This window comes from Salmo trutta, chromosome 13 (genome assembly GCF_901001165.1).
Source record: "Salmo trutta chromosome 13, fSalTru1.1, whole genome shotgun sequence".
NCBI classification, from domain to species: Eukaryota; Metazoa; Chordata; class Actinopteri; order Salmoniformes; family Salmonidae; genus Salmo; species Salmo trutta.
This window is the reverse complement of record NC_042969.1, coordinates 13,548,221-13,575,828: the sequence shown is the minus strand read 5'-3', so window position 1 is coordinate 13,575,828 and position 27,608 is coordinate 13,548,221. Positions and strand designations below refer to the sequence as shown.

The 27,608-nt window shown below is 44.1% G+C and overlaps 2 protein-coding genes across 3 annotated transcripts; both read left to right on the top strand.

Annotated features, from left to right (window-relative positions):
* Positions 1-131: 131 nt before the first annotated feature.
* LOC115205222 (matrix metalloproteinase-17) lies at positions 132-10,546 on the top strand. 2 transcript variants are annotated; one of them, XM_029770976.1, is made up of 12 exons: positions 132-238; positions 5,288-5,661; positions 6,140-6,272; positions 6,384-6,537; positions 6,805-6,913; positions 7,054-7,231; positions 7,648-7,824; positions 7,937-8,033; positions 8,175-8,248; positions 8,504-8,653; positions 9,225-9,491; positions 9,706-10,546. In XM_029770976.1, the coding sequence occupies exons 2-12, from the start codon at positions 5,497-5,499 to the stop codon at positions 10,068-10,070; spliced, it is 1,869 nt and encodes a 622-aa protein (XP_029626836.1). In that variant the 5' UTR covers positions 132-238; positions 5,288-5,496; the 3' UTR covers positions 10,071-10,546. The 2 variants fall into 2 exon arrangements, with proteins under 2 accessions (XP_029626836.1, XP_029626837.1); XM_029770977.1 differs by lacking the exon at positions 132-238 and adding an exon at positions 1,569-1,630.
* A 10,771-nt stretch (positions 10,547-21,317) lies between these two features.
* Positions 21,318-23,138, top strand: LOC115205230 (saxitoxin and tetrodotoxin-binding protein 1). Its single transcript, XM_029770994.1, has 6 exons — positions 21,318-21,543; positions 21,929-22,071; positions 22,192-22,259; positions 22,462-22,587; positions 22,818-22,922; positions 23,013-23,138. Exons 1-6 carry the CDS (start codon positions 21,400-21,402, stop codon positions 23,048-23,050), a joined length of 624 nt encoding a protein of 207 aa, XP_029626854.1. The 5' UTR covers positions 21,318-21,399; the 3' UTR covers positions 23,051-23,138.
* The last annotated feature ends 4,470 nt before the right edge of the window (positions 23,139-27,608 follow it).

The window sequence follows — 27,608 nt, the reverse complement described above, 5'->3', positions numbered from 1 at the left end:
GTGGTTTGAGCGACACACACACAGTGATTTGTTTTAGTGGTAGTATTGAGGAGGCTATTGTGAGAGCTCAGCAACATGGGGGGGGGGGGGGGGGGGGGGGGGGGGGGGGGTATAGAGTTTGAGGGAGGGAAGGCGGAGTGATTGAGTTAGAGGTTGGGAAAGGGACACATCTGTTCAGAGTGAGTGAGAGGAGAGAGCGAGAGACAGAGAGAGTTCGAAGTCAGGGACGAAGAGTAAGGTAAGCTTTGGATAAACTGCACCTTTTATCAATTTTTGTCTAACTGTCAATCATGAGAATCAACTTGTATGCAGTAAAAAGGAATGTTTGCACTTTGTTTCCAGTATTGGTATACAGATGCATTGTAGTAGCTATTAAATATAATATATTATTAATTTGCAGCTCTCTTACAGTATGCTTTTTAGCTAACGCGTTTCTTTGCCATATTGTCTGACAGAGGGTGTTAGAACCATTTGTGCGTGATGAGTGCTTTAGAACGCCAACATGCACTGAACCAGATGGCGGGCCCAAGTCAAGAGTGCGTGTTTGGAACCCAGCATAATTAAAGAATCCCTTCATTAACACCCACTAGCACTTTCATTACTCAACCACCACATGCCACCCTTCACCCATCTTACTGTACACCTTTCTTTCTTTCTTTCTGTAGCCTGCTTCTCTCTCCCCTTTACTCTCTCCTTTTCTCCTTGAAAGGGAGGAGGCACCACTTGTCTTTTATTTCCTCTCTTTCTCCTTCTATCTGTCCCTTGAGAAAAGACCTGAACCCCCATTCCACTTTAATCCCATTACTTTACAACTGTCCTCCATGATCCCTCTATCCTTTCATCCATCCTTCCATCCCTCCCTTTTTGCCCCCCCCTTCTTTAACTAAATGACACGCGCTAATTTAATTAAACCACCACATCCTTCTCAGCCCCCCTTACTCCCACCTCCAGCCCCCCTTACTCCCACCTCCAGCCCACACGCACTTTCCCTCTTTGAACTAAAATCTTATTGTACACACCCTTCCATATCCATACGCCCCTCCCTTATTTACTTCATGCAAATGTTCTTCCATCTCCTGATTAGATATTTCTTGGTTCGTCTCCTATTGAACATGCCTACATGTCCTGACCATCTTCATCGACATTTTCCTTCATCCTTATTTTCAGTATGAATATAATATTGTATCTCTGCATTATATACATATTATTTCAAATGTCTCAATGATAAAGAGGTAGATTTACTCACTTTTATGCTGAGTTAAAACGAGGCTATACAGCAGAGGCGTCAGTTGGGTCGCCATATCCTAGCTAGCTCAAAACCAAAAATGTAAAGTAGGCCAAAAAAATTAAGTAGACTCAAATCATTCCAATCCCGGTTAAAACCTAACAGCTGTTTGGGGTATTCCAAGGCTGGTTTTAGGACCATGTGGAGCGTCGCTCGGAGAGCAGCTGCCAGTTTGCGCCCTTTTCTCTCACTTTTAGAAAGCAGAGACGGTGCCAGTTTCCTTTGCCAGTCCGCGGTTTAGGCAGTGCGCCGATTGCTTTGAATTTAATGTCAGCATTTGAACTCGGCCGTGTAAACCTCGTTGTAATCTGATAGCCAGGGGTTAATTGCATTGGGAATCGGAAGGTGAGGGCGCCCTCCTTTTTGGTGACCTTTGGAAACCAAAAGCTATTTTATTGCTATTAAAATGCTGTGATATCTTTGGGCCTAATTGATATTTAGATTAATTTGCCCAGTAGGCTAGTGCAATTGTTGGTATGAAAAACCCCCACAACTGAACAACTTTCTATTTAGAGCATTTCTCCAAAATACATGTCCTGTTTTTGGCTTCAAAGACAATAACAATTGTAGGCTACGAAACATGTACATTGTCATACAGTGACAGAATGATAATTGAGATCATGCAAATTAATAATGATTTAGTTGTAGGCCTACTTCTTCATCATCCTCTGCCTGCATCCCTAACCCCTACCTGTAGCCTACCTGCCTCTGGTATAATGCATTTCCACCTCTCACTCAATGAAATCACATATTCTTACAGATCAATCTTGCTGGCAAAACGTCATTAAATAGTTTTAAGTTATTTAGTGTGGATGTAGTTTTTTATATTTTTATAATAACCACCCAGATAGTGCAATTACTGCGTAGGCAACGTAATAATATCAGTCAAGCTGGCCCATGGAAAGATGCCGCCCCTTCGTTGCAATCAATATTCCCCGAGCCGCCTTGTTGATACAGAATGTTTCAGTATTCTCCGAGCCGCCTTGTTGATACAATGTCAAAATATTCGCAGAATGTTTCCCTTCTCTGGTGAATAATGCAAAAATGAGCTGGGCGCACACATGAGGAACATTTCTGAATGCAGCGCAACGAGACAATGTTAGTGAGAGGGGCACGAGACAATGACACTGTCATGGTACACTGTAGCCCTATGCGCTGTTCCGCAAGGGTGGCTTCATATAGCCTATGACGTGCTGACTTGGTCAGCACATGTGGATTGCCAATTTACAATTGATCCTACCATTTCTAAAGATTTGCGTGCCAGTTGTGAATTTCACATTTTTATTAACTTGTATTTAATCAGGGAAGCCCAATTGAGGCCAGGGTCTCCTTTTCAATATACGCACTGTAGGCTACCTAACTGTGACCAAAACATTTCTAACGGCCCCACAAACGAAATAATTATATACACTACATATACAAAAGTATATGGACACCCCTTCAAATTAGTGAATTCGGCTATTTCAGCCACACCGTTGCTGACAGGTGTATAAAATCGAGCACACCGCCATGCAATCTCCATAGACAAACATTGGCAATAAACTGGTCGTACTGAAGAGCTCAGTGTCTTTCAACGTGGCACCGTCATAGGATGCCACCTTTCCAACAAGTCAGTTTGTCAAATGTCTACCCTGCTAAAGCTGCCCTTGTCAACTGTAAGTGCTGTTATCGTGAAGTGGAAACGTCTAGGAGCAACAATGGCTCAGCTGCAAAGTGGTAGGCCACACAAGCTCACAGAACGGGACCGCCGAGTGCTGAAGCCCGTAAAAATCGTCTGTCCTCAGTTGCAAAACACTCACTACCAAGTCCCAAACTGCCTCTGGAAGCAACGTCAGCACATAACGGAGCTTCATAAAATGTGTTTCCATGGCCGAGCAGCCGCACACAAACCTAAGAAAACCAATGCGCAATGCCAAGCGTTGGCTGGAGTGGTGTAAAGCTCACCGCCATTGGACTCTGGAGCAGTGAAAACGCGTTCTCTGGAGTGATGAATCGCACTTCACCATTTAGCAGTCCGACGGACAAATCTGGGTTTGGCGGATGCCAGGAAAACACTATCTGCCCAAATGCAGAGTGCCAACTGTAAAGTTTGGTGGAGGAGGAATAATGGTCTGGAGCTGTTTTTCATGGTTCGGGCTAGGGCCCTTAGTTCCAGTGAAGGGAAATCTTAACACTACAGCATACAATGACATTCTAGACGATTCTGTGCTTCCAACGTTGTGGCAAAAGTTTGGGGAAGGCCCTTTCTGCTTCAGAATAACAATGCCCCCGTGCACAAAGTGAGATCCATACAGAAATGGTTTGTCGAGATCAGTGTGGAAGAACTTGACTGGCCTGCACAGAGCCCTGACCTCAACCCAATCGAACACCTCTGGGATGAATTGGAACAATGACTGAGAGCCAGGCCTACTCGACCAACATCAGTGCCCGACCTCACTAATGCTCTTGTGGCTGAATGGAAGCGAGTCCCCGCAGCAATGTTCCAACATCTACTGGAAAGCCTTCCCAGAAGAGTGGAGGCTGTTATAGCTGCAAAGGGGGGACCAACTCCATTTTAATGCCCATGAGCAGGTGTCCACATACTTTTGGTCATGTAGTGTATATTGATATATATACTGTATATATATCCTGAACCAACACATATATCGTTGTTTTGGGGGGTGCGGTTCAAGGAGGGTGATTATTTAAGATTTTATTTTTATATTTATTTCACCTTTATTTAACCACGTAGGCTAGTTGAGAACAAGTTCTCATTTACAATTGCGACCTGGCCAAGATAAAGCAAAGCAGTGCAACACAAACAACAACACAGAGTTACACATGGAATAAACAAACATACAGTCAATAACACAATAGAGAGAAAAAGTCTATATACAGTGTGTGTAAATGAGGTAAGATAAGGGAAGTAAGGCAATAAATAGGCCATAGTGGCAAAATAATTACAATTTAGCAATTAATCACTGGAGTGATAGATGTGCAGAAGATGAATGTGCAAGTAGAGATACTGGGGTGCAAAGAAGCAAAAAAATAATAACAGTATGGGGATGAGGTAGTTGGATGGGCTATTTACAGATGGGCTATGTACAGGTGCAGTGATCTGTGAGCTGCTCTGACAGCTGATGCTTAAAGTTAGTGAGGGTGATATGGGTCTCCAGCTTCAGTGATTTTTGCGATTCGTTCCAGTCATTGGCAGCAGAGAACTGGAAGGAAAGGCGGCCAAAGTAGGAATTGGCTCTGGCGTTGACCAGTGAATTATATCTGCTGGAGTGTGTGCTACGGATGGGTGCTGCTATGGTGACCAGTGAGCTGAGATAAGGCGGGGCTTTACCTATCAAAGACTTATAGATGACCTGGAGCCAGTGGGTTTGGCGACGAATATGAAGCGAGGGCCAGCCAACGAGCATACAGGTCGCAGTGGTGGGTAGTATATGGGGCTTTGGTGACAAAACGGATGGCACTGTGATAGACTGCATCCAATTTGCTGAGTAAAGTGTTGGAGGCTATTTTGTAAATGACATCACCGAAGTCAAGGATCGGCAGGATAGTCCGTTTTACGAGGGTATGTTTGGCAGCATGAGTGAAGGATGCTTTGTTGCAAAAAAAGATACTCTTTGAAGAGGTACGGTTTCCGGTGTTTTCAGAAGATGGGCAGGGACTCTGCTGTCCTAGCTTCAGGTGGAAGCTGGCTCCACCATTGGGGTGCCAGGAAAGAGAAAAGCTTGGACTGGCCTGAGCGGGAGCTGCCCTCCCGTAGTGGTGGGAGGGCCAAGAGACCAGAGGTGGCACAACGGACTGCTCGGGTTGGGGTGTAGGGTTTGAGCATAGCTTGAAGGTAGGCAGGGGCAGTTCTTCTTGCATGTTTGAAATATTTGTGCCATATGGTGCAAAGCCAAGCTTCGTAGTCATTTAAAGCCTTTAACATAAACTGTGTCAATGTTTTCTTTGGCAACAACAGCATAAAACCAACAATGTAAACCGGTGGCTTCTCCCTCCCATTTCCAGAACGTTTGACTGGTTTCACGAGCAGTGGCAAAAAGTTCAGAGAGGTCCTGTCACGGCATACCTTCACTCTTCACCGTCAACCCGACCATGAAGGACGGATGACACCTCGTAGACCTTGACCAGTCGCATGGCTGAACTGACCTGAGGCGATAAATGTTCACTCCAACTTTGTTTCCCGAGTTTGATTGGAATATGTGAACGCCAGCAGGATGAAGGCAGCGGCGTGGGGTTTTCTCCTCCTGTACGTGTGCGAGCGCATGCAAACCGTGTCCATGGCCGGGGTCCAAGGCTCAGCAGTTGCCCCGACGGACACAACAGCTTCCACATGCTCTGCTCCTGTTACCCCCACGGACGACGAGACCACTGGACTGGTGGTGAGGGACAATGCAGAGGCGTATAGGTCTTTCACAAGGAGGTTTTTATTATTCATGCTGAATGGATTATTTATTTCAGCAAGTTGTCATTTACGATGGCCTAGTGAAAATAGTCAAAGTGAATAGAGAAAATAGTGAATATCAAATCCACGAGCAAAGGTGATACATCACATGCCTTGATGAGCAAGCTTAACTGGGCTCACGTGCATATGGTCATGTACCTTCACAGGATTGGTCTATTGAGATATTGAGTTAGACACTTCATTTGAGACACTTTGAAGAGCTGTCGAGTCAACCCCTGCTTTTTACTTATCTGATTTCCACTTAACCTGTGATTTCTCTTTACCCACTCAAAACCACCACCTCTGCTGCTCATGACGTTGTCACATTGTCACAATGAACCCACGACTCGGTAGTTTACAACTGAGTCCTACCTACATGATGCTTCTCAATGCAATACTTCGGTGTCTTGTCCCAGGATTGGCTGACGAGGTATGGCTACCTCCCGCCCTCGGACCCCGCCACTGGACAGCTACAAGCCTGGACAGCTGTCACTCATGCTGTTAGCGCCATGCAAAGGTTTGCAGGCCTAGAGGAGACAGGAGTTGCAGGTGAGAAAATAAAAAAGAGGGTTGGGGAAATTAGGGTGATTGTATCCATCCTCTGTGGTTCTCTCTCTCCTTCTCTTTCTCTCTCTCTCTCTCTCTGTCCTCCTGTCTAAGATGAGGAGACGCTGGCTCTGATGCGAGCCCCGCGATGTTCACTGCCAGACAAAGGGGAGGAGCCCAAACCACTGGCCAATCAGCTCCAGGAGGGGCAGGGCCTGAGGAGAAAGAGGGCTGTGACCACATGGACACGAAGGAACATCAACTGGAGGTTCATTAGACTTCTGCTCATCATCCCTCCAACATACCCTCTTATTCATCAACTTATCACTCGATCGTTAACTTATCCCTCAATTGTCATCCCTACAGCTCTCTCATCCTCCCTAGAACTCCCTAGTAATGCTTCTCTCATTTTCTCTCTCTCTCTCTCTCTCTCTCTCTCTCTCTCTCTCTTTCTCTCTCTCTTTCTCTCTCTCTCTCTCTCTCTCTCTCTCTCCCTCCCTCGCTCTCTTTCTTTCTCTCAAATAAATGTCCCTAGGTTGCGTTCATACCCCACCTCCTCCTCCCTCTCCCGCGAGACGATTCGCTCTCTGGTGTTCTATGCCCTGAGGGTGTGGGCGGAGCCAACCCCGCTGGAGTTCCACGAGGTCAGTCTCTTTCCCTAGACGTTCCTTTTTGTGATAGTTGAATACAAAGATTACCCCTCTTGCACTCTCTTTGTCTCTCTCTCTCTCTCTCTCTCTCTCCCCCCCCCTCTGACCTCACTGCCTGTTTCTCCCGTTGCCAGGTGGGAGGTCCAGAAGGGGCGGATCTGCAGGTGGACTTCCTCCACGGTTTCCATGGGGACGGCTACCCCTTCGATGGTGCAGGAGGAGCTGTTGGCCACGCCTTCTTCCCCTCTGACCTCGCCAGAGCGGGCGGTGTACACCTAGATGCCGAGGAGGAGTGGGTGTTCCGCCAGCCAGGTGAGTGACAGCCAGAAGACCCAGAGACAGCAAAAAGAGCTACTGGGGGTTCAAGAGCCCAATACCAAACCAAACACTAGCCCTTACCCCTAGGAACCAAACACTAGCCCTTACCCCTAGGAACCAAACACTAGCCCTTACCCCTAGGAACTTCCTGTTGATCTGAAAGTTAAAGCAAGTATTTGCGTTACTGTGATAGTTCTGTGCAGCCCTCTGGTAAGCTAGGTAGAATTTATGGTCAATTCTCCACTGTTTAATCGTCCTGAGGTTTACAATAGTAAGGGGTTCAATTTGGAAAATATTATTGACACACATTTGTGGAATATTATGGACACAGACAAGACACTGCTAACATTAACCCCCTAAACTGAAACTCTACACCTCCCCACCTCCCCACAACCATCGCCCCTCCCCAGCCTCTGAGGGAACAGACTTGTTCACCGTGCTGGTGCATGAATTTGGCCACGCCCTGGGTTTGTCCCACTCGTCTGCCAGGCGCTCTGTGATGAGACCTTACTACCAGGGCCCCGTAGGAGACCCTCTAAACTACCGCCTGGGCCCCAACGACCTGGAGCTCATCACCAGGCTCTATGGTCAGTCTGTGTGTGTGTGTGTGTGTGTGTGTGTATTATCACTTGTCCACTTAGTGTGGGTGTGTGTCCTCCTGTTGTTGTACTGAGTTCTGAAAGGAAGGTGTGTTGACAGGTAATAGAAATCAACTCATGGTCACAGACGTTCCTCGGTTGGTTCCTGAACCTCAGCTGCAGCATCGCGACGGACCCGGACACCGACACAGGCACAGGTACTGACACACTACAGACACAGGTACTGACAGGTTAACAAAAGTGGATAAGGGGCAGCCATTCAACCAATACCTATCTCCTCCATCTCTACGTCTCTCCCTCCCTCTCATCCTCTCTGTTGCTCTCTCCTTCTCTTTCAGCCATTCTGTAGACCGCTGTAACACTAGCTTTGATGCAGTAGCCAAGATTAGGGGAGAGACGTTCTTCTTTAAAGGTGAGTGTGGTGTAGGTAGGCTCCCTATTGGTTGGACTATTACCCCTAGCATCCTGTTTTAAACTACGGACATGATCGCCCCCTGGTGGAGGTATCCACAACTGTATTGAACTCTTTGTATTGAACTCCTCTCTCTCACCTCACCTCACATCTCTTTATCTGTATCTGTCCTTCACCCAATACGCCCCTCTCTATTACTACTCTGACTATCCTGCCTTATTCCTCTCTATTCCCCCCCGCCCCCCTCTCTGGCAGGGCTGAGTATTTGGAGGGTCAGTACTGGGGGGCTGGTGTCGGGCCGGGGGGCCTCGGTGAGGAGGCTGTGGGGGGGTCTGCCTCCTAACCTGCCCCCCCTGCAGGCTGTGTTGGAGAGACACTCAGACCACGCCATCATATTCATCGCTGGTAGGTAACCTCTGACTCCAGTCACCCCACAAACAATGATGTTGGAAAATGCTGTGAAATTGTGAAAACTATAAGGCAATTTTTATTGTAAGAGCTGTTTGAAAAAAAACGCCTGAAATTTCTGCCTGTTTTGGTGGGATGGAGTTTTGGCCTGCCTGGTGACATCATCATGTGGTAAATTAGTTAATAGACCAATAAGAAAGACAGTTCCAATACTCTCTACCAATAACAGCTCATTTTCAGTTTTCCCCTCCCCTCTCCCAGACAGTCGTAGCAAAATTCTTGCTTGAGAAATTTCTCTTTGCTATGAAGCTATTTTTGTTTCTTTTTGACCATTTTAATTTAAAACAATCACAGTAATTGTTACCCAGAAATTATCTGATATTGAGATAAAAACGCTGCATTGGACCTTTAACAACAGAGGAGAATTAAGTGTTATTCAACAGACTAAACTATGCTCTTGATTCTAGTTTCTCTCTCCACCCGCAATCATATACCCTTGTGAATTAATTATAAACCAGACACAACCTTGAGGACACTCTTCATTGCCTCTTTCCATTTTGTTTTGTAGATTCCCAGTTTTGGCTGTTCAATGACCTCTCTCTCCAGGAGGGCTACCCCCGCCCCCTCTCAGCTCTGAGGAAATGGGGAGAGACAGAAGGAAAGGGAGGAGGAGAGGAAGAAGAGGTGGAGCAGGGCCTGATGTTGGATCCAAAGGAAGGACCAGTGTGGGGGGAGATTGGAGAGGGGGAAGCCGGAGGAGGAGAGGAAGAGGAGAGTAACACCTGGGCTGACCTTATCAGAGGAGGAGTGAATGGGATTACCACTGAGAGAGACGGTGAGAGAGCGAGGAAGAAATAGAGGGAGAAAGAGAGAAAGTGTATGAGAGAGAAAGTGAGTGAGAGAGAGATGAACGAGAACAGACTGAGATTCTATGAGAGTGACAATATGAAAGATTATATGTGTGAGAGACACCACACGTAATGTACAATACATGTGTGAGTCTGTTTATATCAACATACATTAAGTCCCCTCCTATATCACTTCCTCAGGCTCCGTCTACCTCTTCAAAGGAGATTCCTATTGGAAGTTCCCCTACCCAGGCTCTGCCCCGGAGGCAGGATATCCCCGATCCCTGGCCGCCGATTGGTTGGACTGCCCTCACCCCTCCGCACCTGTCCTAGACGACCTATCGCTCTCTCTTCCTCCCCCTACTGGACGACAGGAGCTCCGCGAGAGAGGGAGAGAAGAGAGGGGAGGCCAGAGGAAGGGCCTGGACAGACGCATGGACATAGACAGAGAGGGACTGCAGAACTGGCCATGCACTTGCTTGAATGGAGCAACAGGAGGCAGCACGAGTGTGACATCGTTCATAAGTGCCCTGCTATTGACTCTCTTCCCACTGATAACTGTGTGATGTTGGGCTACGTCCCAATATTCTACGATGGCCTCCCCCCTCTCACCCCCTTCTATCGCATGGCTACGTCCCATAACTACAATGGCCTACTCCTCTCACCCCCATTCATTCCCTTGGCAAGCCAGAGGTTGTGGCTGCCGTTGTCAATGGTGCTAGGCCCTTTCTCACCTTCCTCTATGACAAAGTTTTCCATTCACCCTTACAATCCATTCTACATACCTACACTTAGGGCTGTGGTATAGGGGTTACGGGTTAGGGTTTAGGGAAAGTTGGGAATTTTGGACACAACCAAGTCCCTCCACACTGAAGGAGGAATGTTTGTCCTGGAAATTGGATATTTCAGCAGAATCTGTCTCTGTCTATCTGTGAAATGTATCCCTTTGCACCTTGTTTTACAGCCAACGCTCAATGATTGTGTAATTTTGGCCAATTTCAGAAAATGTTATCTAACGAAATAAAATTAAACATTGTCTTCAGTGTGCAGATGTCTAATTTATATTTGATACTAAAAGCAATAAAAGTAAGTCAATGTTTGGTTTATAGTTCACCGTCAAAACATGTCTCTTGGGGTGTTGCCCTATAGAGCCCCTGACCAAACCAAACAAACTATAAATAATTGATAGTTGTAGAGTGCCAATGGTTTAATCATGATGTCACTGCACCCTAGAGTTCAACCACATGTTAATTGACCTTGGGGATCAGTAGGAGCCTAGGCCCCACAGGCTGATTTGGGTAACTTCGGTATTGCGTAACATGGGGAGAAACATTCTCTTGAAACACACAAGTCTTACCTCAGTATACATTGAAGGTGTTTCAGCTCATTGACAACCAACGCTTCCTTCTTGCTAAGACTTACTTCTCTGCAGACTCAGTTTATCTTGATTTACACAATGCGTGTCCTCTACGTGGCCCTCCCCTTTCCTCTGTTGTCTGTGGGAACAGCAGCACCGGCCCCAGAGGATTGTGGACATCTGGTCAAAGCGCTTGCACCGGAAGACCAGCATACTGTGAGAACATCACCTACAGTTGAAGTCAGAAGTTTACATACACCCTAGCCAAATACATTTAAACTCAGTTTTTCAAGTTTCCTGACATTTAATCCTAGTAAAAATTCCCTGTCTTAGGTCAGTTAGGATCACCACTTTATTTTAAGAATGTGAAATGTCAGAATAATACTAGAGAGAATGATTTATTTAAGCTTTTATTTCTTTCATCACATTCCCACTGGGTCAGAAGTTTACATACAATCAATTAGTATTTGGTAGCATTGCCTTTAAACTTGGGTCAAACATTTCCAGTAGCCTTCCACAAGCTTCCCACAATAAGTTGGGTGATTTTTGGCCCATTCCTCCTGACAGAGCTGATGTAACGGAGTCAGGTTTGTAGGCCTCCTTACTCACACATGCTTTTTACATTTTGGTCATTTAGCAGATGCTCTTATCCAGAGCAACTTACAGTAGTGAATGCACACATTTCATACATTTTTTCTCCGTACTGGTCCCCTGTGGGAATTGAACCCACAACCCTGGTGTTGCAAACACCATGCGCTACCAACTGAGCTACACAGGACTTCACTTTTTCAGTTTTGCCAACAAATTTTCTATAGGATTGAGGTCAGGGCTTTGTGATGGCCACTCCAACACCTTGACTTTGTTGTCCTTAAAACCTCTTAGCGCATGGATCCCGTTACCGGGATCAAAATCGACAACATCCTGTGAAGCTGAAGTGAGACAAATTCAAATGACAAAATTGTAATATTAAACATTCATGAACATACAAGTGTCCTACATCATTTAAAAGCTTAACTTCTTGTTAATCCAACCGCGTTGTCAGATTTCAAAAAGGCTTTACGGCGAAAGCATACCATGTGATTATCTGAGGACAGCGCCCCACACCAAAATACTTTTCCAAACCAGCACAGGCGTCACAAAAGTAACAAATAGCGATAAAGTAAATCACTTACCTTTGAAGATCTTCCTCTGTTTGCAATCCCAAGGGTCCCAGCTAATGGTCGTTTTGTTCAATAAAGTCCTTCTTTATATCCCATAAATGTCAGTTTAGTTGGTGCACTTGATTCAGTAATCCACTCGTTCAACATGCATACAAACAAATCCAAAAGATTACCAGTAAAGTTCGTCCAAACAAGTGAAATGATGTTTCTAATTAATCCTCAGGCACTCTAATATCTAAATAAACGATGAAATTTAAGACGGAGAATAGTATGTTCAATAGGGAAGATAAATAACGAAGAGCGCGCACCTCATTCACGTGCGCAACAAGACTACATTTCTAATGAGAGACACCTTGGAAAAACTACAACTACTCGCTCATTTTCAAAAAACAAGCCTGAAACTCTTTCTAAAGACTGTTGACATCTAGTGGAAACCATAGGAACTGCAATCTGGGAGCGGTTTATTTGTGTATCCCATAGACAAGCATTGAAATGGACCGTGACCTCAAAAAAACATTTTCCGGATGGATTTTCCTTGGGTTTTTGCCTGCCATATCAGTTCTGTTATACTCACAGACATTATTGTAACAGTTTTGGAAACTTCAGAGTGTTTCCTATCCAATGCTACCAATTATATGCATATCCTAGCTTCTGGGCCTGAGTAACAGGCAGTTTACTTTGGGCACGTCATTCATCCAAACTTCCGAACACTGCCCCCTAGCCCTAAGATGTGTCCTTAAGCCATTTTGCCACAACCTGAGAAGTATGCTTGGGGTCATTGTCCATTTGGAAGACGCATTTGCGACCAAGCTTTAACTACCTGACTGATGTCTTGAGATGTTGCTTCAAAATATCCACATAATTTTCCTTCTCATGATGCCATCTATTTTGTGAAGTGCACCAGTCCCTCCTGCAGCAAAGCACACCCACACCATGATGCTGCCACCCCCATGCTTCGCGGTTGGGATGGTGTTCTTCGGCTTGCAAGCTTCCCCCTTTTTCCTCCAAACATAACAATGGTCATTATGGCCAAACAGTTCTATTTCTGTTTCATAAGACCAGAGGACATTTCTACAAAAAGTACGATCTTTGTCCCCATGTGCAGTTGCAAACCGTAGTCTGGCTTTTTTATGGCGGTTTTGGAGCAGTGGCTTCCTCCTTGCTGAGCGGCCTTTCAGGTTATGTCGATATAGGACTCGTTTTACTGTGGATATAGATACTTTTGCACCTGTTTCTTCCAGCATCTTCACAAGGTCCTTTGCTGTTGTTCTGGGATTGATTTGTACTTTTCGCACCAAAGTACGTTCATCTCTAGGAGACAGAACGCGTCTCCTTCCTGAGTGGTATGACAGCTGCGTGGTCCCATGGTACATGGTCCCATTTTTTCTGAGGTCAAGGGCTGATTTCTTTTGACTTTCCCATGATGTCAAGCAAAGAGGCACTGAGTTTGAAGGTAGGTCTTGAAATACAGCCACAGGCACACCTCTAATTGACTCTAATTATGTCAATTAGCCTATCAGAAGCTTCTAAAGCCATGAAATCCTTTTTGGGAATTTTCCAAGCTGTTTTAAGGCACAGTCTGACCCACTGGAATTGTGATACAGTGAATTATAAGTGAAATAATCTGTCTGTAAACAATTGTTGGAAAAATGACTTGTGTCATGTACAAAGTAGATGTCCTAACTGACTTGCCAAAACTATAGTTTGTTAATAAGAAATTTGTTCAGTGGTTGAAAAACGAGTTTTAATGACTCCAACCTCAGTGTATGTAAACTTCCGACTTCAACTGTATATCTATAGAGTGGGCCTAAGCCATAGTGGTGTTGTGGTATGTTAGAAATAGTGATGATTTCCAATTTGCAAACTGAATCTAAAGGAGTTTAAAGGCATTTGACTCCAACTTATAGACAGTGTTTATAGGCAGAATACAACCTCTGCCCTCAGGCATTATGATCACCATACAAATAGAAATGTATGAAATGAAATGACAGACCAATACATTTCACCACAGATCTTTGGGAAGTGGGTCTTCATCAAGGGTTTCCTGGACCATGAGATGTTCAATGCGATACTGAGAAAGACTAACAGCTCCTGGATTGAATTCTTTCCCAGTTCACACAACAAGATAGTCCTTCTCCTCCAGGGAAACTTGATGTCCGTTTATAGTAACTCTCTATAGCTTGTTTCCAATCCCTTGTGTAATGTATTGTTAGACACAGTGGCTATGTGAAGAGACATTCAGCTCTCAGATAAGCCGATTAAAGTGTATCTATCTAATGATCATCTCATTTTCTTCTGACAATGATGGAAAACGGCTCAACTCCTCTGTCAACATCCTAAACCATATTTCAGATAGAAAAGATGCTGTTAAATTACTCTGAGAGTTACTGTGTGTTTTCTTACATAGAGAATAATGTGACTTCCACGGGACATTTACTGCAAACCTGCCCTGACTGTCTCGTCATGCACAGCAGTAGCACCATATCTGATCTCTCTATATCTTTGGTAGGTGTGTGTGCGCACATGTACTATTGAGACCTCTCTAATGGCTAAATATTACCCAAACATTTACCCAAAACCTTTTGAAAGCCAGGAACCCAAGTCAATCAAGTCATGGAATCAACAAGTTTATTTTCCTCTTTCCAGGGAAGACCAGGACACTGCCAGAGTCAGAGCTGAAGCATTTCTGGAAAGCAGCAGAATGACTCCAGTATCCTCAGCCTGTACAGTATTCATTATTTACCCTAACCTTAACCTACTCAACAACAGGGACACCAGGCAGCATTTAGTATTGATTTCGAAAAGTTGAAAAGTTTGTGCTTCTTTTGAAATGCATCCTCATCCATTAATACAGGCAGACAGGCAGGCAGGCAGGCAGACAGACAGACAGACAGACAGACAGACAGACAGACAGACAGACAGACAGACAGACAGACAGACAGACAGAAAGACAGACAGACAGACAGACAGACAGACAGACAGACAGACAGACAGACAGACAGACAGACAGACAGACAGACAGACAGACAGACAGACAGACAGACAGACAGACAGACAGACAGACAGACAGACAGACAGACAGACAGACAGACAGACAGACAGACAGACAGACAGGAAGACAGTAGTTTGTACACGGTGAGGTTGTTCATTAGAAAATGGGATTCACATTAAGGCCAAATACAAAGCTACATTTCCATGCATAACCTTGTACTATGGCCCATCACCGAAACCAAACACACAGAAGACAACAGCTCTAGGATTGAATAAACACCAAAATGCATTAATCATTATCAAAGCTACCAAAGCATTTCTGAGTTCCTGAACATCGTCACGGTACCCATGGTGGAATCCATAGCCCCAGAGTCACCTCTATTCAACTTAAAGGGGAATAACGGCAAATTTCGAAAATGTGTCTATGTTCCTAAACCTGTCTGACTCGTTGTTGGACTTTCTGTCAAAGTGCGTACCTCTCTCATTCAGGGAGAGCGAGGTAGAGCTAGAGCGCAAGCTACAGTATGTCACAGAGCTATTCAGCCCCCCACTCACTGCAGCGCTAGATAGAACTTTGTGGAATAAGGAAATCTATGAAGAATATCAACATTCTGTCACAGTAGGGGCAGACTGGGACAAGAATTCGGCCTTGGCATTTTATCCACACCAGCCCACATTACAGCGTGTGCCACCAACAGTGGAGGCTGCTGAAGGGTGGACGGCTCATAATAATGGCCAGAGCGGAGCAAATGGAATGACATCAAACACCTGGAAACCATGTGTTTGATGTATTTGATACCATTCCACTGATTCCGCTCCAGTCACTACCACGAGCCCTTTCTCCCCAATTAAGGTGCCACCAAACTCCTGTGGCCGCCAACTCACCCCCATCCCGCACCATGATTATTTTTTTTTAATAGAGATGAATTACATACATCTTTATGTGCACTAACTAGGCTAATTAATTTGGGGTTAAACACCTGAGGAAGTGGAAAAACATGAACTAGATCGCTAACTCTAAATCTACTACCCACTGCTATTAGCCATGTATTCATCCAAGGGTAAATGTAACGTCCTAAAAAAAACGTGGCAGTTGTAGGCTCCTACCCATGAAACCTATAGGCCTATGCCCTCGCAAAGGCTGGTGCGCATTTCACACACGCCGCTCCATATCTCAAAATAGTTGCTATTAAGCTGAATACTGAGAGTTGAGAAATAAAAATTATACCTACAGAAAGCTCAAGTTTCAAGTTTTATTTATGTACAGGATACACACGGTATACACTGTCTAACGAAATGGTTACTTGCAGGTTCCTTCTCGACAATGCAACAACAATAAGAAATAATAAAAGATAAGAATATAAACATAAAGTAAATGGCTCAGTAGAATAGAATAAACATTTTAGCATAATTTAGGAAGGCACAATTTATAGTCCAATATTTACACCTGTATTAGAGAAAGGGGGATTGGTGAGCAATTTTGTAAATCGTGCAGTATTAGTAATACTTAATAAGAGTGTGGTAGCAGCAATTGTGATGTGTGTGTAGCTACAATATATATATGTGTGTGGGTGTGTGTGTGCGTGAGTGGGCGAGTGCATGTGTACTACAGTGTGGAGAGTCAGTTCAAGTGGTCAGTCCAGTTCAAGAGTTCAGCAGTCTGATGGCTTGTAGATAAAAACTGTTTCTGAACCTGTTGGTATCAGACCTCATGCTCCTATATCGTCTGCTCAACTCTCTTTGACAGGGACAAGGGGACGAAGCTTTGAAAGGTGTATTTTTCCCACATTTGCATTTTTAAATATTATAATTGTTTTTCTTCTCACGAGCGCATTGGGGCGAGAAGAGTGGCTTGCTTATTACAGCAGTAGGCTCCAGCGAAACAGGCACAGGGGGCAGGGCACTCACTTTCATTACAGGAATCATAAGGATAGTACACTTTACTGTTTGACCAAATCATGGTTTTAGCCACCCAAAAAATCTGAAGTTTTGAGTGAGGTGACAATGTCGAATGTGTTCTTTCAATGTTTATAAGCACCCTTTCCGTTTCTTACGATCCATGATCTTGGCTGTCTAACTGAAGACAGAGTCGGATTGGGTGTCTTTGCTGATGTTTGACTTTGAATGTGTGTTTGTGTGACATCAGCTGATTTTGACCATCTCTCTCTCTCCTTCCCTCTCTCTCTCTCTACTACACCTGCTGTCTCGACCTCCAAATGCTCGACTATGAAAAGCCAACTGACATTTACTCCAGAGGTGCTGACCTGTTGCACCCTCTATAACCACTGTGATTATTATTTATTATTATTAATCTATGAACGTTTGAACATGTTGAAGAACGATCTGGGCTTAATGGATATGTACTGTTATAATCTCCACCCAGCACATCCAGAAGAGGACTGGCCACCCCTCATTGCCTGGTTCCTCTCTAGGTTTCTTCCTAGGTTCCTGCCTTTCTAGTGAGTTTTCCCTAGCCACCGTGCTTCTACATCTGCATTGCTTGCTGTTTGGGGTTTTAGGCTGGGTTTCTATATAAGCACTTTGTGACACCTGCTGATGTAAAAAGGGCTTTATAAATACATTTGGGGCCAACCGTTGCCCACTGATCAGCTAAAGGCTCGTTATAGATTAGAAAAACACAGAAATTGCCCAAAAATCTTAACAGCCACCATGTCATGTCATGTCACTATTTCATTATTTTTCAACCAGCCCATCCAAGTAAAAATGGTCCACCCCATCTGGCATTTGCCAGAATTGCCAGATGGCCAATCCACCCCTGTGTCACAGCGAAAATACTAAATTCGTGAAGTCCAAGCGATTGTGAGATATGGCAATTAATTTGTGATAAATACATTTGTGATAAATTTGAGTTGTGGGTTCACCATTTACCTGAGATCTCTGCCAAGCAAGGAGGAAAGAGGCTGACTTAATCCTGCCATCCACTTTTATCATGCAACACAACTGGACATAATTTCACCTGCCCATCAACATTGTCCGTCTTCCCTCCCTGACTGTAGGCTACATCCCTCATTGAAAACAAAAACAAAAAAGACAACAAAAAAATATAGAAATGTTTCCAAATGTATACATCCCTCGTTGCATGGTGTGATCAGACATTGCGGCAAAATATACCCACTAAAATGTGAGGGAAAGACTAGTAAATGCAACATAACGGCCACTTCATTGGATGACACATATGGGCTAAACTTTTAATTTATGTAACGAATGTTTCATTAGAATGTAACTTGGCTACATTAGCCAGCTGACAGCGATGTCACATCCTGATATGTTTCACCTGTCCTTGTGCTTGTCTCCACCCCCTCCAGGTGTTTTTTAAAAAGTATTCTTATAGTCTGTTTGCATCAAATACCTTACTCCTTGAAAGTCATGTATTGATGAATGATAACTGCAGTCAACCGCCATATCATGGAATAGCCCAAAGTTTAGAAAGACAAAAGGCTGACTCCTGGAATTATTTTATTTGGATGGTTGACATGACAAAGGTAGATGGATATTTAAGCGATATGGCACGAGGGGGTGTGGTACATGGCCAATATGCCATGGCTAAGGGGTGTACTTAGGCACAATGCATCGCGGAGTCTGATGCATCGCGGAGTGCCTGGACACACCCCTTAGCCGTGGTATATTGGCCATGTACTACAAACCCCAAAGGTGCTTTATTGCTATTATAAACTGGTTACCAATGTAATTAGAGCAGTAAAAATAAATGTATTTTCATACCCGTGGTATACGATCTGATATACCACAGCTGTCAGCCAATCAGCATTCAGCGCTCGAACCACCGAGTTGATCATTTCTTATAAAATATGGGTGAAACTTTGCTTCACTATACAGTTCTCGAGCTCGTTATGTGTGTTGCTTCGCGCATCGGACTCGGGCCTGGGTGGACTCGCGCCAGGTGAAAATCTTAGCCTAATGCGCAATATTATCGAAAATTCAAACAAAATACACCAGCGACATCATTTAGGAGATTAAGGTTGTGAGTGTAACAGTCCCTCTCTCAGCCCCAACCTGGGCTCGAACCAGGGACCCTTGCACACATCAACAACTGACACCCACGAAGCATCGTTACCCATCGCGCCACAAAAGCCGCGGCCCTTGCAATGCAAGGGGAACAACCACTTCATGTCTCAGAGCGAGTGACATCACCACCGCTAACTAACTAGCCATTTCACATCGGTTACATGAGCACAGTTTTTCCGATCAGATCGACAATTATATTCTAGTGTATTCGTGTGGCTACGATGCCATCATTAGAGCACAGCATGTTCTGCTTGGTTTCCAGAGCATTGAAAGAGAGACATGAAATAGGCTACTACGGAGGTCTGATGACATTGGCGAAAATCTGATATCAACTTTGGAGGGGACAATTACATGAAATTTTCTTAAGAGCAATTCCTGAGGGGGACACCAAAAGTAGTGCTGTAACACATAGCCTACATTGTAATATGGTAAATGTATATTGAGGAACCAAAGAAATAAGGTGTTTGCCGTACTCCTAACTAACGGTACCCAAAACTACACAACTAATCACAACAGCAATACCATTGCCTTTAACAAATCTTAGTTCAGTCACCAGTTTAAGTTGAGAGTGGGGGTATCCATGGCATTTTCCAATTATGTTCCTATTTTACAAGTCAAAAAAATTGAGAACCTTTCATAATGTTGCCAAACAAAGACTCAACAAACTTACCTGAGACTCCCTGTCTCTGCCAGTCTGTCCCTGCATATCTGTCCCCAACTCTGCTGTCTGTGTGCCATCTGTTGCCTGCTCTGCCTAATGACATCATTGTGAAACATTTCCATTAGAATTTCATTTCTTTCTTATGAACATTTTATCAACTATTGAGATATTAGGCTACTAGGGTTCTTACTATGCGTTTTGGTGTATTGAAAAATACTCTGATGTCCATCTTTTATTTTTCTGCCATTTTTCTACCTGGCTGGCTGGCTGGCTACACACACAGTGTGTAGGTTATTTACAGTAGGAGAAGGGCTTCTATCATCTTCAATCATTCTATTTGGGCTTCGATCTAAAAGGTAGCTAGCAAATGTGAAACGGATTAAAATGACAAGAGTTGACAGCTGTATGAGTTCACCATTTACACAACATATGCTGCAACCTTTTGTAATTTTAATAGTTTGTTTCATATTGGCTGGCTTCCAACAATAGCTGAATTTGCAAAGCTAGCGAGCACCAATTCAGTTTCAGTGGTGTTTGCTATAATCTTTGCTCCCCGGGTTAAATAAAGGTGAAATAAAATAAATAAATAAATAAAAGTTCACTTGCAATTTCGCTTTTGCAACGAGACCATTAAATATATTTAAGACAATGGTAGAAGAGAGTGTAGTTCTGTTCAGTTTGTATTTCAGTTTATCGCTAACCTTATCACAGGGACTTTGAAGCACTAACTTACATCATCTGCATGCTGATTCCATCTTTGACAACGCCACATAAATGGAATAGGTACTAGCTAGGTTAATAGTTAATATTTGCGCGCTAGCTCTGCATATTCAGCTAGTGTGTGTGCGCGATTGACTGGATTAACCTCACGTCAGTTACGTAGCAAGCTAAGGAACTGGCAGTGGATCAAACCATTGTGAGGCAAAGGGTGGGGGGGTTGCAATCTTTTGAAACTTAAAAAATTATTAATATTATTTAAATTACATAGTTATGTTTCAGTGATATATTGGGGGGGACAAATCATATTTTTCCCAGGATGGGGGGGTCGTGTCCCCCTCGTCCCCTCCGGGATTTCCGCCCCTGTCTGATGATGCGTCTGACAATAGTGAAAGTTGTGTGTTGTGTTGGGTGATGCGCTAAAGTCTGAGGTAGACTAGTTTGAAACCTGCCGGTGTGTTGTGTTTATGAGGAGCCTCCTCGTGTGTGTTGTTGCATGAGCTGGCTGATGTTTCCTCTACAAGCAGAGATCTCAGAAAAGGTAAAACTGTGAAACCGCGACCAAATGTATCACATAAAATGTGTTAGCTATGTCTCACAATGGGGTGTTTTTGCTGTGTCAATGTTTATATCTTTCATACATTTGCATTATTCCACACAATTCTATATGTGGGGGACCTCGTAACCCTGTGACATACTGTAGCTCGCTCTCCCTGCGTAAGAGGTGCGCACTTTGACAGACAGTCCAAGAACAAGTCAGAGGGGTTTAGGAACATAGACACGGTTTAGAAATGTGCCGTTATTCCCCTTTAACGGCACTACCCTGGTCAAAGGTAGTGCTCTATATAGGGAATTTCGGACGCAAACCGGATCACCCTGGGACCCACTCAGGACAAAGTCAAACCACAGGCTGTAGCTATATTAGAGAGTGGTTCTGTGGCTCCGATAAGATTCCAGTTTCCACCATGTGTGTTGAGTACTACTACGGAGTGGCTCTCCTGGCTCTGCTGGCAGTGAGCAGGGTGACCGCGGCACCGACGACTGAGCCACCGACTGAGGAGGACTGTGGTAAACTGGTCAAACCACTCCCTGCCGACAAGTTCAATACGGTGGGTTTCAGGCCTATACTTTTTTTAAGGAGTGGGAATTGATATTTTCTGATTTGATTGAACGCATACTGAGAGAGGATGCAAGGGGAAAGATAGAGGTTGTGTCAAAGGGCAGTAGGAGAGATTCATATCTATGCTGACACTGTAGACATGGATGCCAGAAGCTGCAGCACTCACACTAGACTACCCATGACTCTTGCCATCACTTTGATCTTGCACATTGTTTATAGTCACTTTACTTAAAGCTGGCAGGTATGATGCTGTATTAGTTATTATAAACATCTATGAGCCTTTATGTGTTTATATCAGGCTTATAATATGCGATGTCTATGTAGCAAGTTCTCAACTGAAAAAGTGAATGCCAGTGTAATGTATTTCCCTACAGGTCTTTGGTGAATGGATTCTCATCGAGGCGTTTTCAGATGATGAAGGTTATGCCGAAAAACTGAAAATGGGAAAAAGCTCCAAGGTGGAACTACGAGCAACATCAAGCGACAAGAGTGTGCTTTTCAAACAGGGAAACATGATGTGAGTGGCTCCTTACTCTACTGCGTTGTCATAGGTTTGATGAACACATCTGGACCACCGACAGTTATGAGATATGAGGCAATCTCTGAATCTAATAGGACATATCCTCTTATCTTCCAGTGACGACACCTGTGTTAATTACTCCATAATGAATATGTCCATTGTAGAGAACACCATACAGCGGTTAAGTAAGTCAAATCCGTACTTTTCCCTTTCGAGTGTTAGTGGTGTGTGAGAGCTGAAATACTGTACTGTAGCTAAATATGTAGCTATCCCAGACCAGACGTGAACTGGCTGCTTCAATTCATCCTATGCTAATAGAAGATGATCAAATAGAAATAATGCTGAGAGTGACTTTTTTTTATTTTTTTTTATTTTTTTTACATATAGAGGATAATGGAATTTCCAAGGCACACTTCCTGCAAGCCTGCCCTGACTGTCTCGTCATGCACTTCAGTAACACCATTACAGTAGCAGGAGTGCCCATCCGAATGGTCCGATCTTTCTATATCTTTGGTAGGTGTGTGTGTGTGTGTGTGTGTGTGTGTGTGTGTGTGTGTGTGTGTGTGTGTGTGTGTGTGTGTGTGTGTGTGTGTGTGTGTGTGTGTGTGTGTGTGTGTGTGTTTGTACTTTTGAGTAGGTGGTTGTGTGGGTAAAGTGGGAGTGGGGTGTTTGTGGGTGTCTACCTTTGTCCGAATTTACCCGATTGCTGTGTTTAAAAAGCCATTTTATTTTCCCTTTTCCAGGAAAGACTGGCAAACTGCACGAATCAGAGCTGGAGCCAATCAGAAAACAAGCCGAGTGCCTCAAGTTCCCACAGCCTGCACAGTTCATCTATGATGGCGTTGCAGGTACAATGTCTACAGATGAAATAACGTCGCAACATTGACATTGTGATCCAAATCTAAATCTTTCTTTCCTTCAATGTCTTCTCTCTGCAGAGTTTTGCCCCGAGACAAAGAAGAGTGAGACTAAATAAAACTAAGAGCTGGAATATGGAAAACTGGAGATATAATCATGTTCACAGGAGATATTGTTAGGAGAGAAATAAAACTGACTGAAATATTTTGCTCGTTTTTTTTTTTACTATTAATGGTGAAATCTGCGCTGTTATGGATTGTGTCTCACTCACTCTGCCTCAAACATTGGTATAACTGCCTGTCACTCATTTGACACAAGATCTAGCAGAGAATCAGCCTGTTTGTATTAAGCCTGTGTTTCTTACCAGCTTTCATTCATAACCTATTGACATTTCTATGTTTTTGTCTGTAGTACCTCGCTATATTAAATATCACATCAATTGTGTTGAAAAAGGAACCACACTGGAATAAAAAAAACACGCAGTTCCAAAAATGCCCATTAGGTGGGTTTCAAAACACAGCAGAGTAGGTGAGCAGAGGAGCGTGTCCAATTTGACTGGAGCGTGGAGCGAGCTGGCCTTCTCGCCAGCTCCAATTTCGCTCCAGTAGCGCTCACTTCATGAGCTCAGGGCATGCCCGCCCCAGCATGCATTTGTGGTCTACTTGTGTGCTGCTATAGCCCCTTGCTTTAGCTACTGTCATCTAGTATGCTAAATATTTTCAGAAAGAAATTATAAAACACACAGGTCAAAAATCAAGGTGACTTACCAAGATGAGGAGGACCAAGAGCAAGAGAGGGACTGCGATCATGTAGTGTCCACAACTAAATATTCATTGTGGAATCTGAAAAGACAGGTATCCCGAAAGCATGATGGTGTACTTACTAAGTGCACATGCTAACAGAAAGGAACAATACGGGTAGCTAAGTCTGTCATTGTAGCAAAGTATTTGTAAACTAAAAATCAGGAAAATGTCACACGTCCTGAGTTGTAGACTAGCCAGGGGTTGTCGTCATATGTCACCCTATGTTATGAAGAGATAAGGAAGTGACTGACTGACAGACAGAGAGGACAGACAGACGGAGAGGACAGACAAACAGTAGGTTGTTCACAAGAATATTGGATTTACATTAAGACCAAGTCCAAAGTTAAATGTATGTGCATCCGAGGAGGCTGGTGGCAGGAGCTATAGGAGGACGGGCTCATTGTAATGGCTGGAATGGAATAAATGGAACACATCAAATACATCAAACATATGGAAACCACATGTTTGATTATGTTCTATTTATTCTATTCCAGCCATTACAATGAGCCCACCCTGCTATAGCACCTATAAACCAGCCTCCTCTTGTACTATGACATACAACCAAAACCAAACACACAGCAAAGTAGCTTTGATGATGATTGAGATATTTCATGTTTATTTAATCCTAGAGCTTCAAGAACACTGTCCTTGTGAGTTCAGTTCCTATGGTTGTAGCCTCAGACCCAGGACTTCCTGAAATGGCAATGGTACCTATTTCCTATTACCGGTGGTGTAAAGTATTTAAGTAAAACTACTTTAAAGTACTACTTAAGTAGTTTTTTGGGGTATCTGTACTTTACTATTTATATTGTTTACTACTTTTACTTTTACTCCACTACATTCTTAAAGAAAATAATGTACTTTGTACTCCTTACATTTGCCCTGACACCCAAAAGTACTCGTTACATTGTAAATGCTTAGCAGGACAAGAAAATGGTCTAATTCACGCAATTATCAAGAGAACATCCCTGGTCCACTGCCTCTGATCTGGCAGACTCACTAAACACAAATGCTTTGTTTGTAAATTATGACTGACTGTTGAAGTGTGTCCTTGGCTGTACCTTTTTCCATATTTTGTTACGTTACAGCCTTATTCTAAAATGGATTAAATAAAAAAAAATCCATCCCACAATGACAAAGTAAAAACAAGTTCTTAGAAATGTTTGCACATTTATTAAAATAAAAAAAACAGAAATACCTTATTTACATAAATATTCAGACCCTTTGCTATGAGACTCGAAATTGAGCTCATGTGCATCCTGTTTCCATTGATCCTCCTTGAGATGTTTCTACAACTTGGAGTCCACCTGTGGTAAATTAAATTGATTGGACATGATTTGGAAAGGCACACACCTTTCTACATAAGGTCCCACAGTTGACAGTGCATGTCAGAACAAAAACCAAGACATGAAGTCAAAGGAATTGTCCGTAGAGACAGGAGGCACAGATCTGGGGAAGGGTACCAAAAAATATCTGCAGCATTTGAAGGTCCCCAAGAACACAGTGGCCTCCATCATTCTTAAATGGAAGAAGTTTGGAACCACCTTGACTCTTCCTAGAGCTGGCTGGCAGCCCAAACTCAGCAATCGGGGGAGAAGGGCCTTGATCAGGGAGGTGACCGAGAACCCGATGGTCACTCTGACAGAGCTCTATACAGTTCCTCTGTGGAGATGGGAGAAACTTCCAGAAGGACAACCATCTCTGCAGCACTCCACCAATCAGACCTTTATGGTAGAGTGACCAGACGGAAGCCACTCCTCAGTAAAAGGCACATGACAGCCCGCTTGGAGTTTGCCAAAAAGGCACCAAAAGACTCTCAGACCTTGAGAAAAACCTGGCACCATCCCTACGGTGAAGCATGGTGGTGGCAGCATCATGCTGTGGGAATGTTTTTCAGAGGCAGGGACTGAGAGACTAGTTAGGATCGAGGCAAAGGTGAATTGAGCAAAGTACAGAGAGATCCTTGATGAAAACCTGCTCCAGAGCGTTCAGGACCTCAAACTGGGGTGAAGGTTTACCATCCAAAAGGACAACGACCCTAAGCACACAGCCAAGACAACGCAGGAGTGGCTTTGGGACAAGTCTCTGTTTTTGCTTGCCATTATGGGGTATTGTGTGTTGATTGGTGAGAAAAAAAATCTATTTAATCAATTTTAGAAAAAGGCTGTAACCTAACTGTCAGGTGCGTCGTAAAAGCTAGACCAAGGCGCAGCGGGTATCATTCTCATCTTCTTTATTTATTATAAGAGAACACTTAAACAAAATATAAACGAACGCCAAACAACAGTTCCGTAAGGACACAAGCACTATACGAAAAACAACCACCCACAAAACCCAAAGGAAAACAGGCTGCCTAAGTATGGCTTCCAATCAGAGACAACGAAAGACACCTGCCTCTGATTGGAAACCAGACTCGGCCAAACCTGGAAAACAGAACATAGAAAATGAAAACTAGAACCAAAATCCCCTAGACAAAAAAACACAAAACACAAAACAAACACCCCCTGCCACACCCTGACCAAGTATAATGACAAAAGACCCCTTTACTGGTCAGGACGTGACACTAACAAAATGTGGAAAAAGTCAAGGCATGTGAATACTTTCCGAAGGCAATGTAAGTGCACTACTTTTGATCAGAGGGTCTTGGTCAAAAGTAGTGCACTAAATAAGAACTAGGGTGCAATGGAAAACCCTGGGACACACTCAGGACAAAGTCAAACCACAGGCTGTAGCTAAATTAGAGAGTGGTTCTGTGGCTCCGATAAGGTTCCAGTTTCCACCATGTGTGTTGAGTACTACTACGGAGTGGCTCTCCTGGCTCTGCTGCCAGTGAGCAGGGTAACCGCGGCACCGACGACTGAGCCACCGACTGAGGAGGACTGTGGTAAACTGGTCAAACCACTCCCTGCCGACAAGTTCAATACGGTGGGTTTCAGGCCTATACTTTTTTTAAGGAGTGGGAATTGATATTTTCTGATTTGATTGAATGCATACTGAGAGAGGATGCAAGGGGAAAGATAGAGGTTGTGTCAAAGGGCAGTAGGAGAGATTCATATCTACAGTATGCTAACACTGTAGACATGGGTTCCAGAGGCTGTAGCATCACTGCTAGACTAGCCAGGACACTGGCCGTCACTTAGATCTTGGTAGCTGTCTTGGCACCACAATGCCAGTTCACTTTCCTCCTCCCTATTGGCTGACTCGTCGTTGTTGGTTATCAGGCTTACAACCCGGGTGTCATCCACAAACTTGATGATGGAGTTAGTGTCGTGCAAAGCCACATGGTCATGGGTGAACAGGGAGTACAGCAGAGGGCTGAGAATACACCCATGGGGGCCTCTGTGTTAAGAGTCAGTGTGGAGGAGGTGTTGTTGCCAATCCTCAAAGCCTGTGGTCGGCCCGTCTGGACGTCCAGGATCCAGTTGCAGAGGCTGGTGTCCAGACCCAGGGCTCTGAGCTTGGAAGGAACAATAGCGTTGAATGCTGAACTATAGTCAATGAACAGCATGCTCACATAGGTGTTTCTCTTGTCCAGATGTGTTATGGCTTTGTGAATAGCGATGGAAATGGCATCTTCTGTGGATCTGCTGGAGCGGTGGAAAATTGGAGTTTGTCTGGCATGCTGGCCTTGATTTGGGCAATGACCAGCGTCTGGAAGCACTTAATGATGACCGGGGTGAGTGTGATGGGCAGTAGCCATTTGGGCACATCACCTTGTTTTTCTTGGGCACTGGGATGATGGTAGTCTCCTTGAAGCAGGTGGGGACTACAGCCTGGTACATGGACAGGTTGAAGATGTCCAAGAAGATGCTCGCTAGCTGGTTAGAGCTGGCTGTAACAATGTATTTGAGAGACAGCAAGTGCTCATTGTGC

Excerpts from the sequence above, each read along its gene's own strand:
- LOC115205222 (XM_029770976.1), top strand. The coding sequence starts at position 5,497 with ATGAAGGCAGCGGCGTGGGGTTTTCTCCTCCTGTACGTGTGCGAGCGC. Across the intron at positions 6,914-7,053 it reads CCCCGCTGGAGTTCCACGAG|GTGGGAGGTCCAGAAGGGGC; the intron begins GTCAGTCTCTTT and ends TCCCGTTGCCAG. Across the intron at positions 8,654-9,224 it reads CGCCATCATATTCATCGCTG|ATTCCCAGTTTTGGCTGTTC; the intron begins GTAGGTAACCTC and ends TTTGTTTTGTAG.
- LOC115205230 (XM_029770994.1), top strand. The coding sequence starts at position 21,400 with ATGTGTGTTGAGTACTACTACGGAGTGGCTCTCCTGGCTCTGCTGGCA. Across the intron at positions 22,260-22,461 it reads GAACACCATACAGCGGTTAA|AGGATAATGGAATTTCCAAG; the intron begins GTAAGTCAAATC and ends TTTTACATATAG. Across the intron at positions 22,588-22,817 it reads CCGATCTTTCTATATCTTTG|GAAAGACTGGCAAACTGCAC; the intron begins GTAGGTGTGTGT and ends TCCCTTTTCCAG.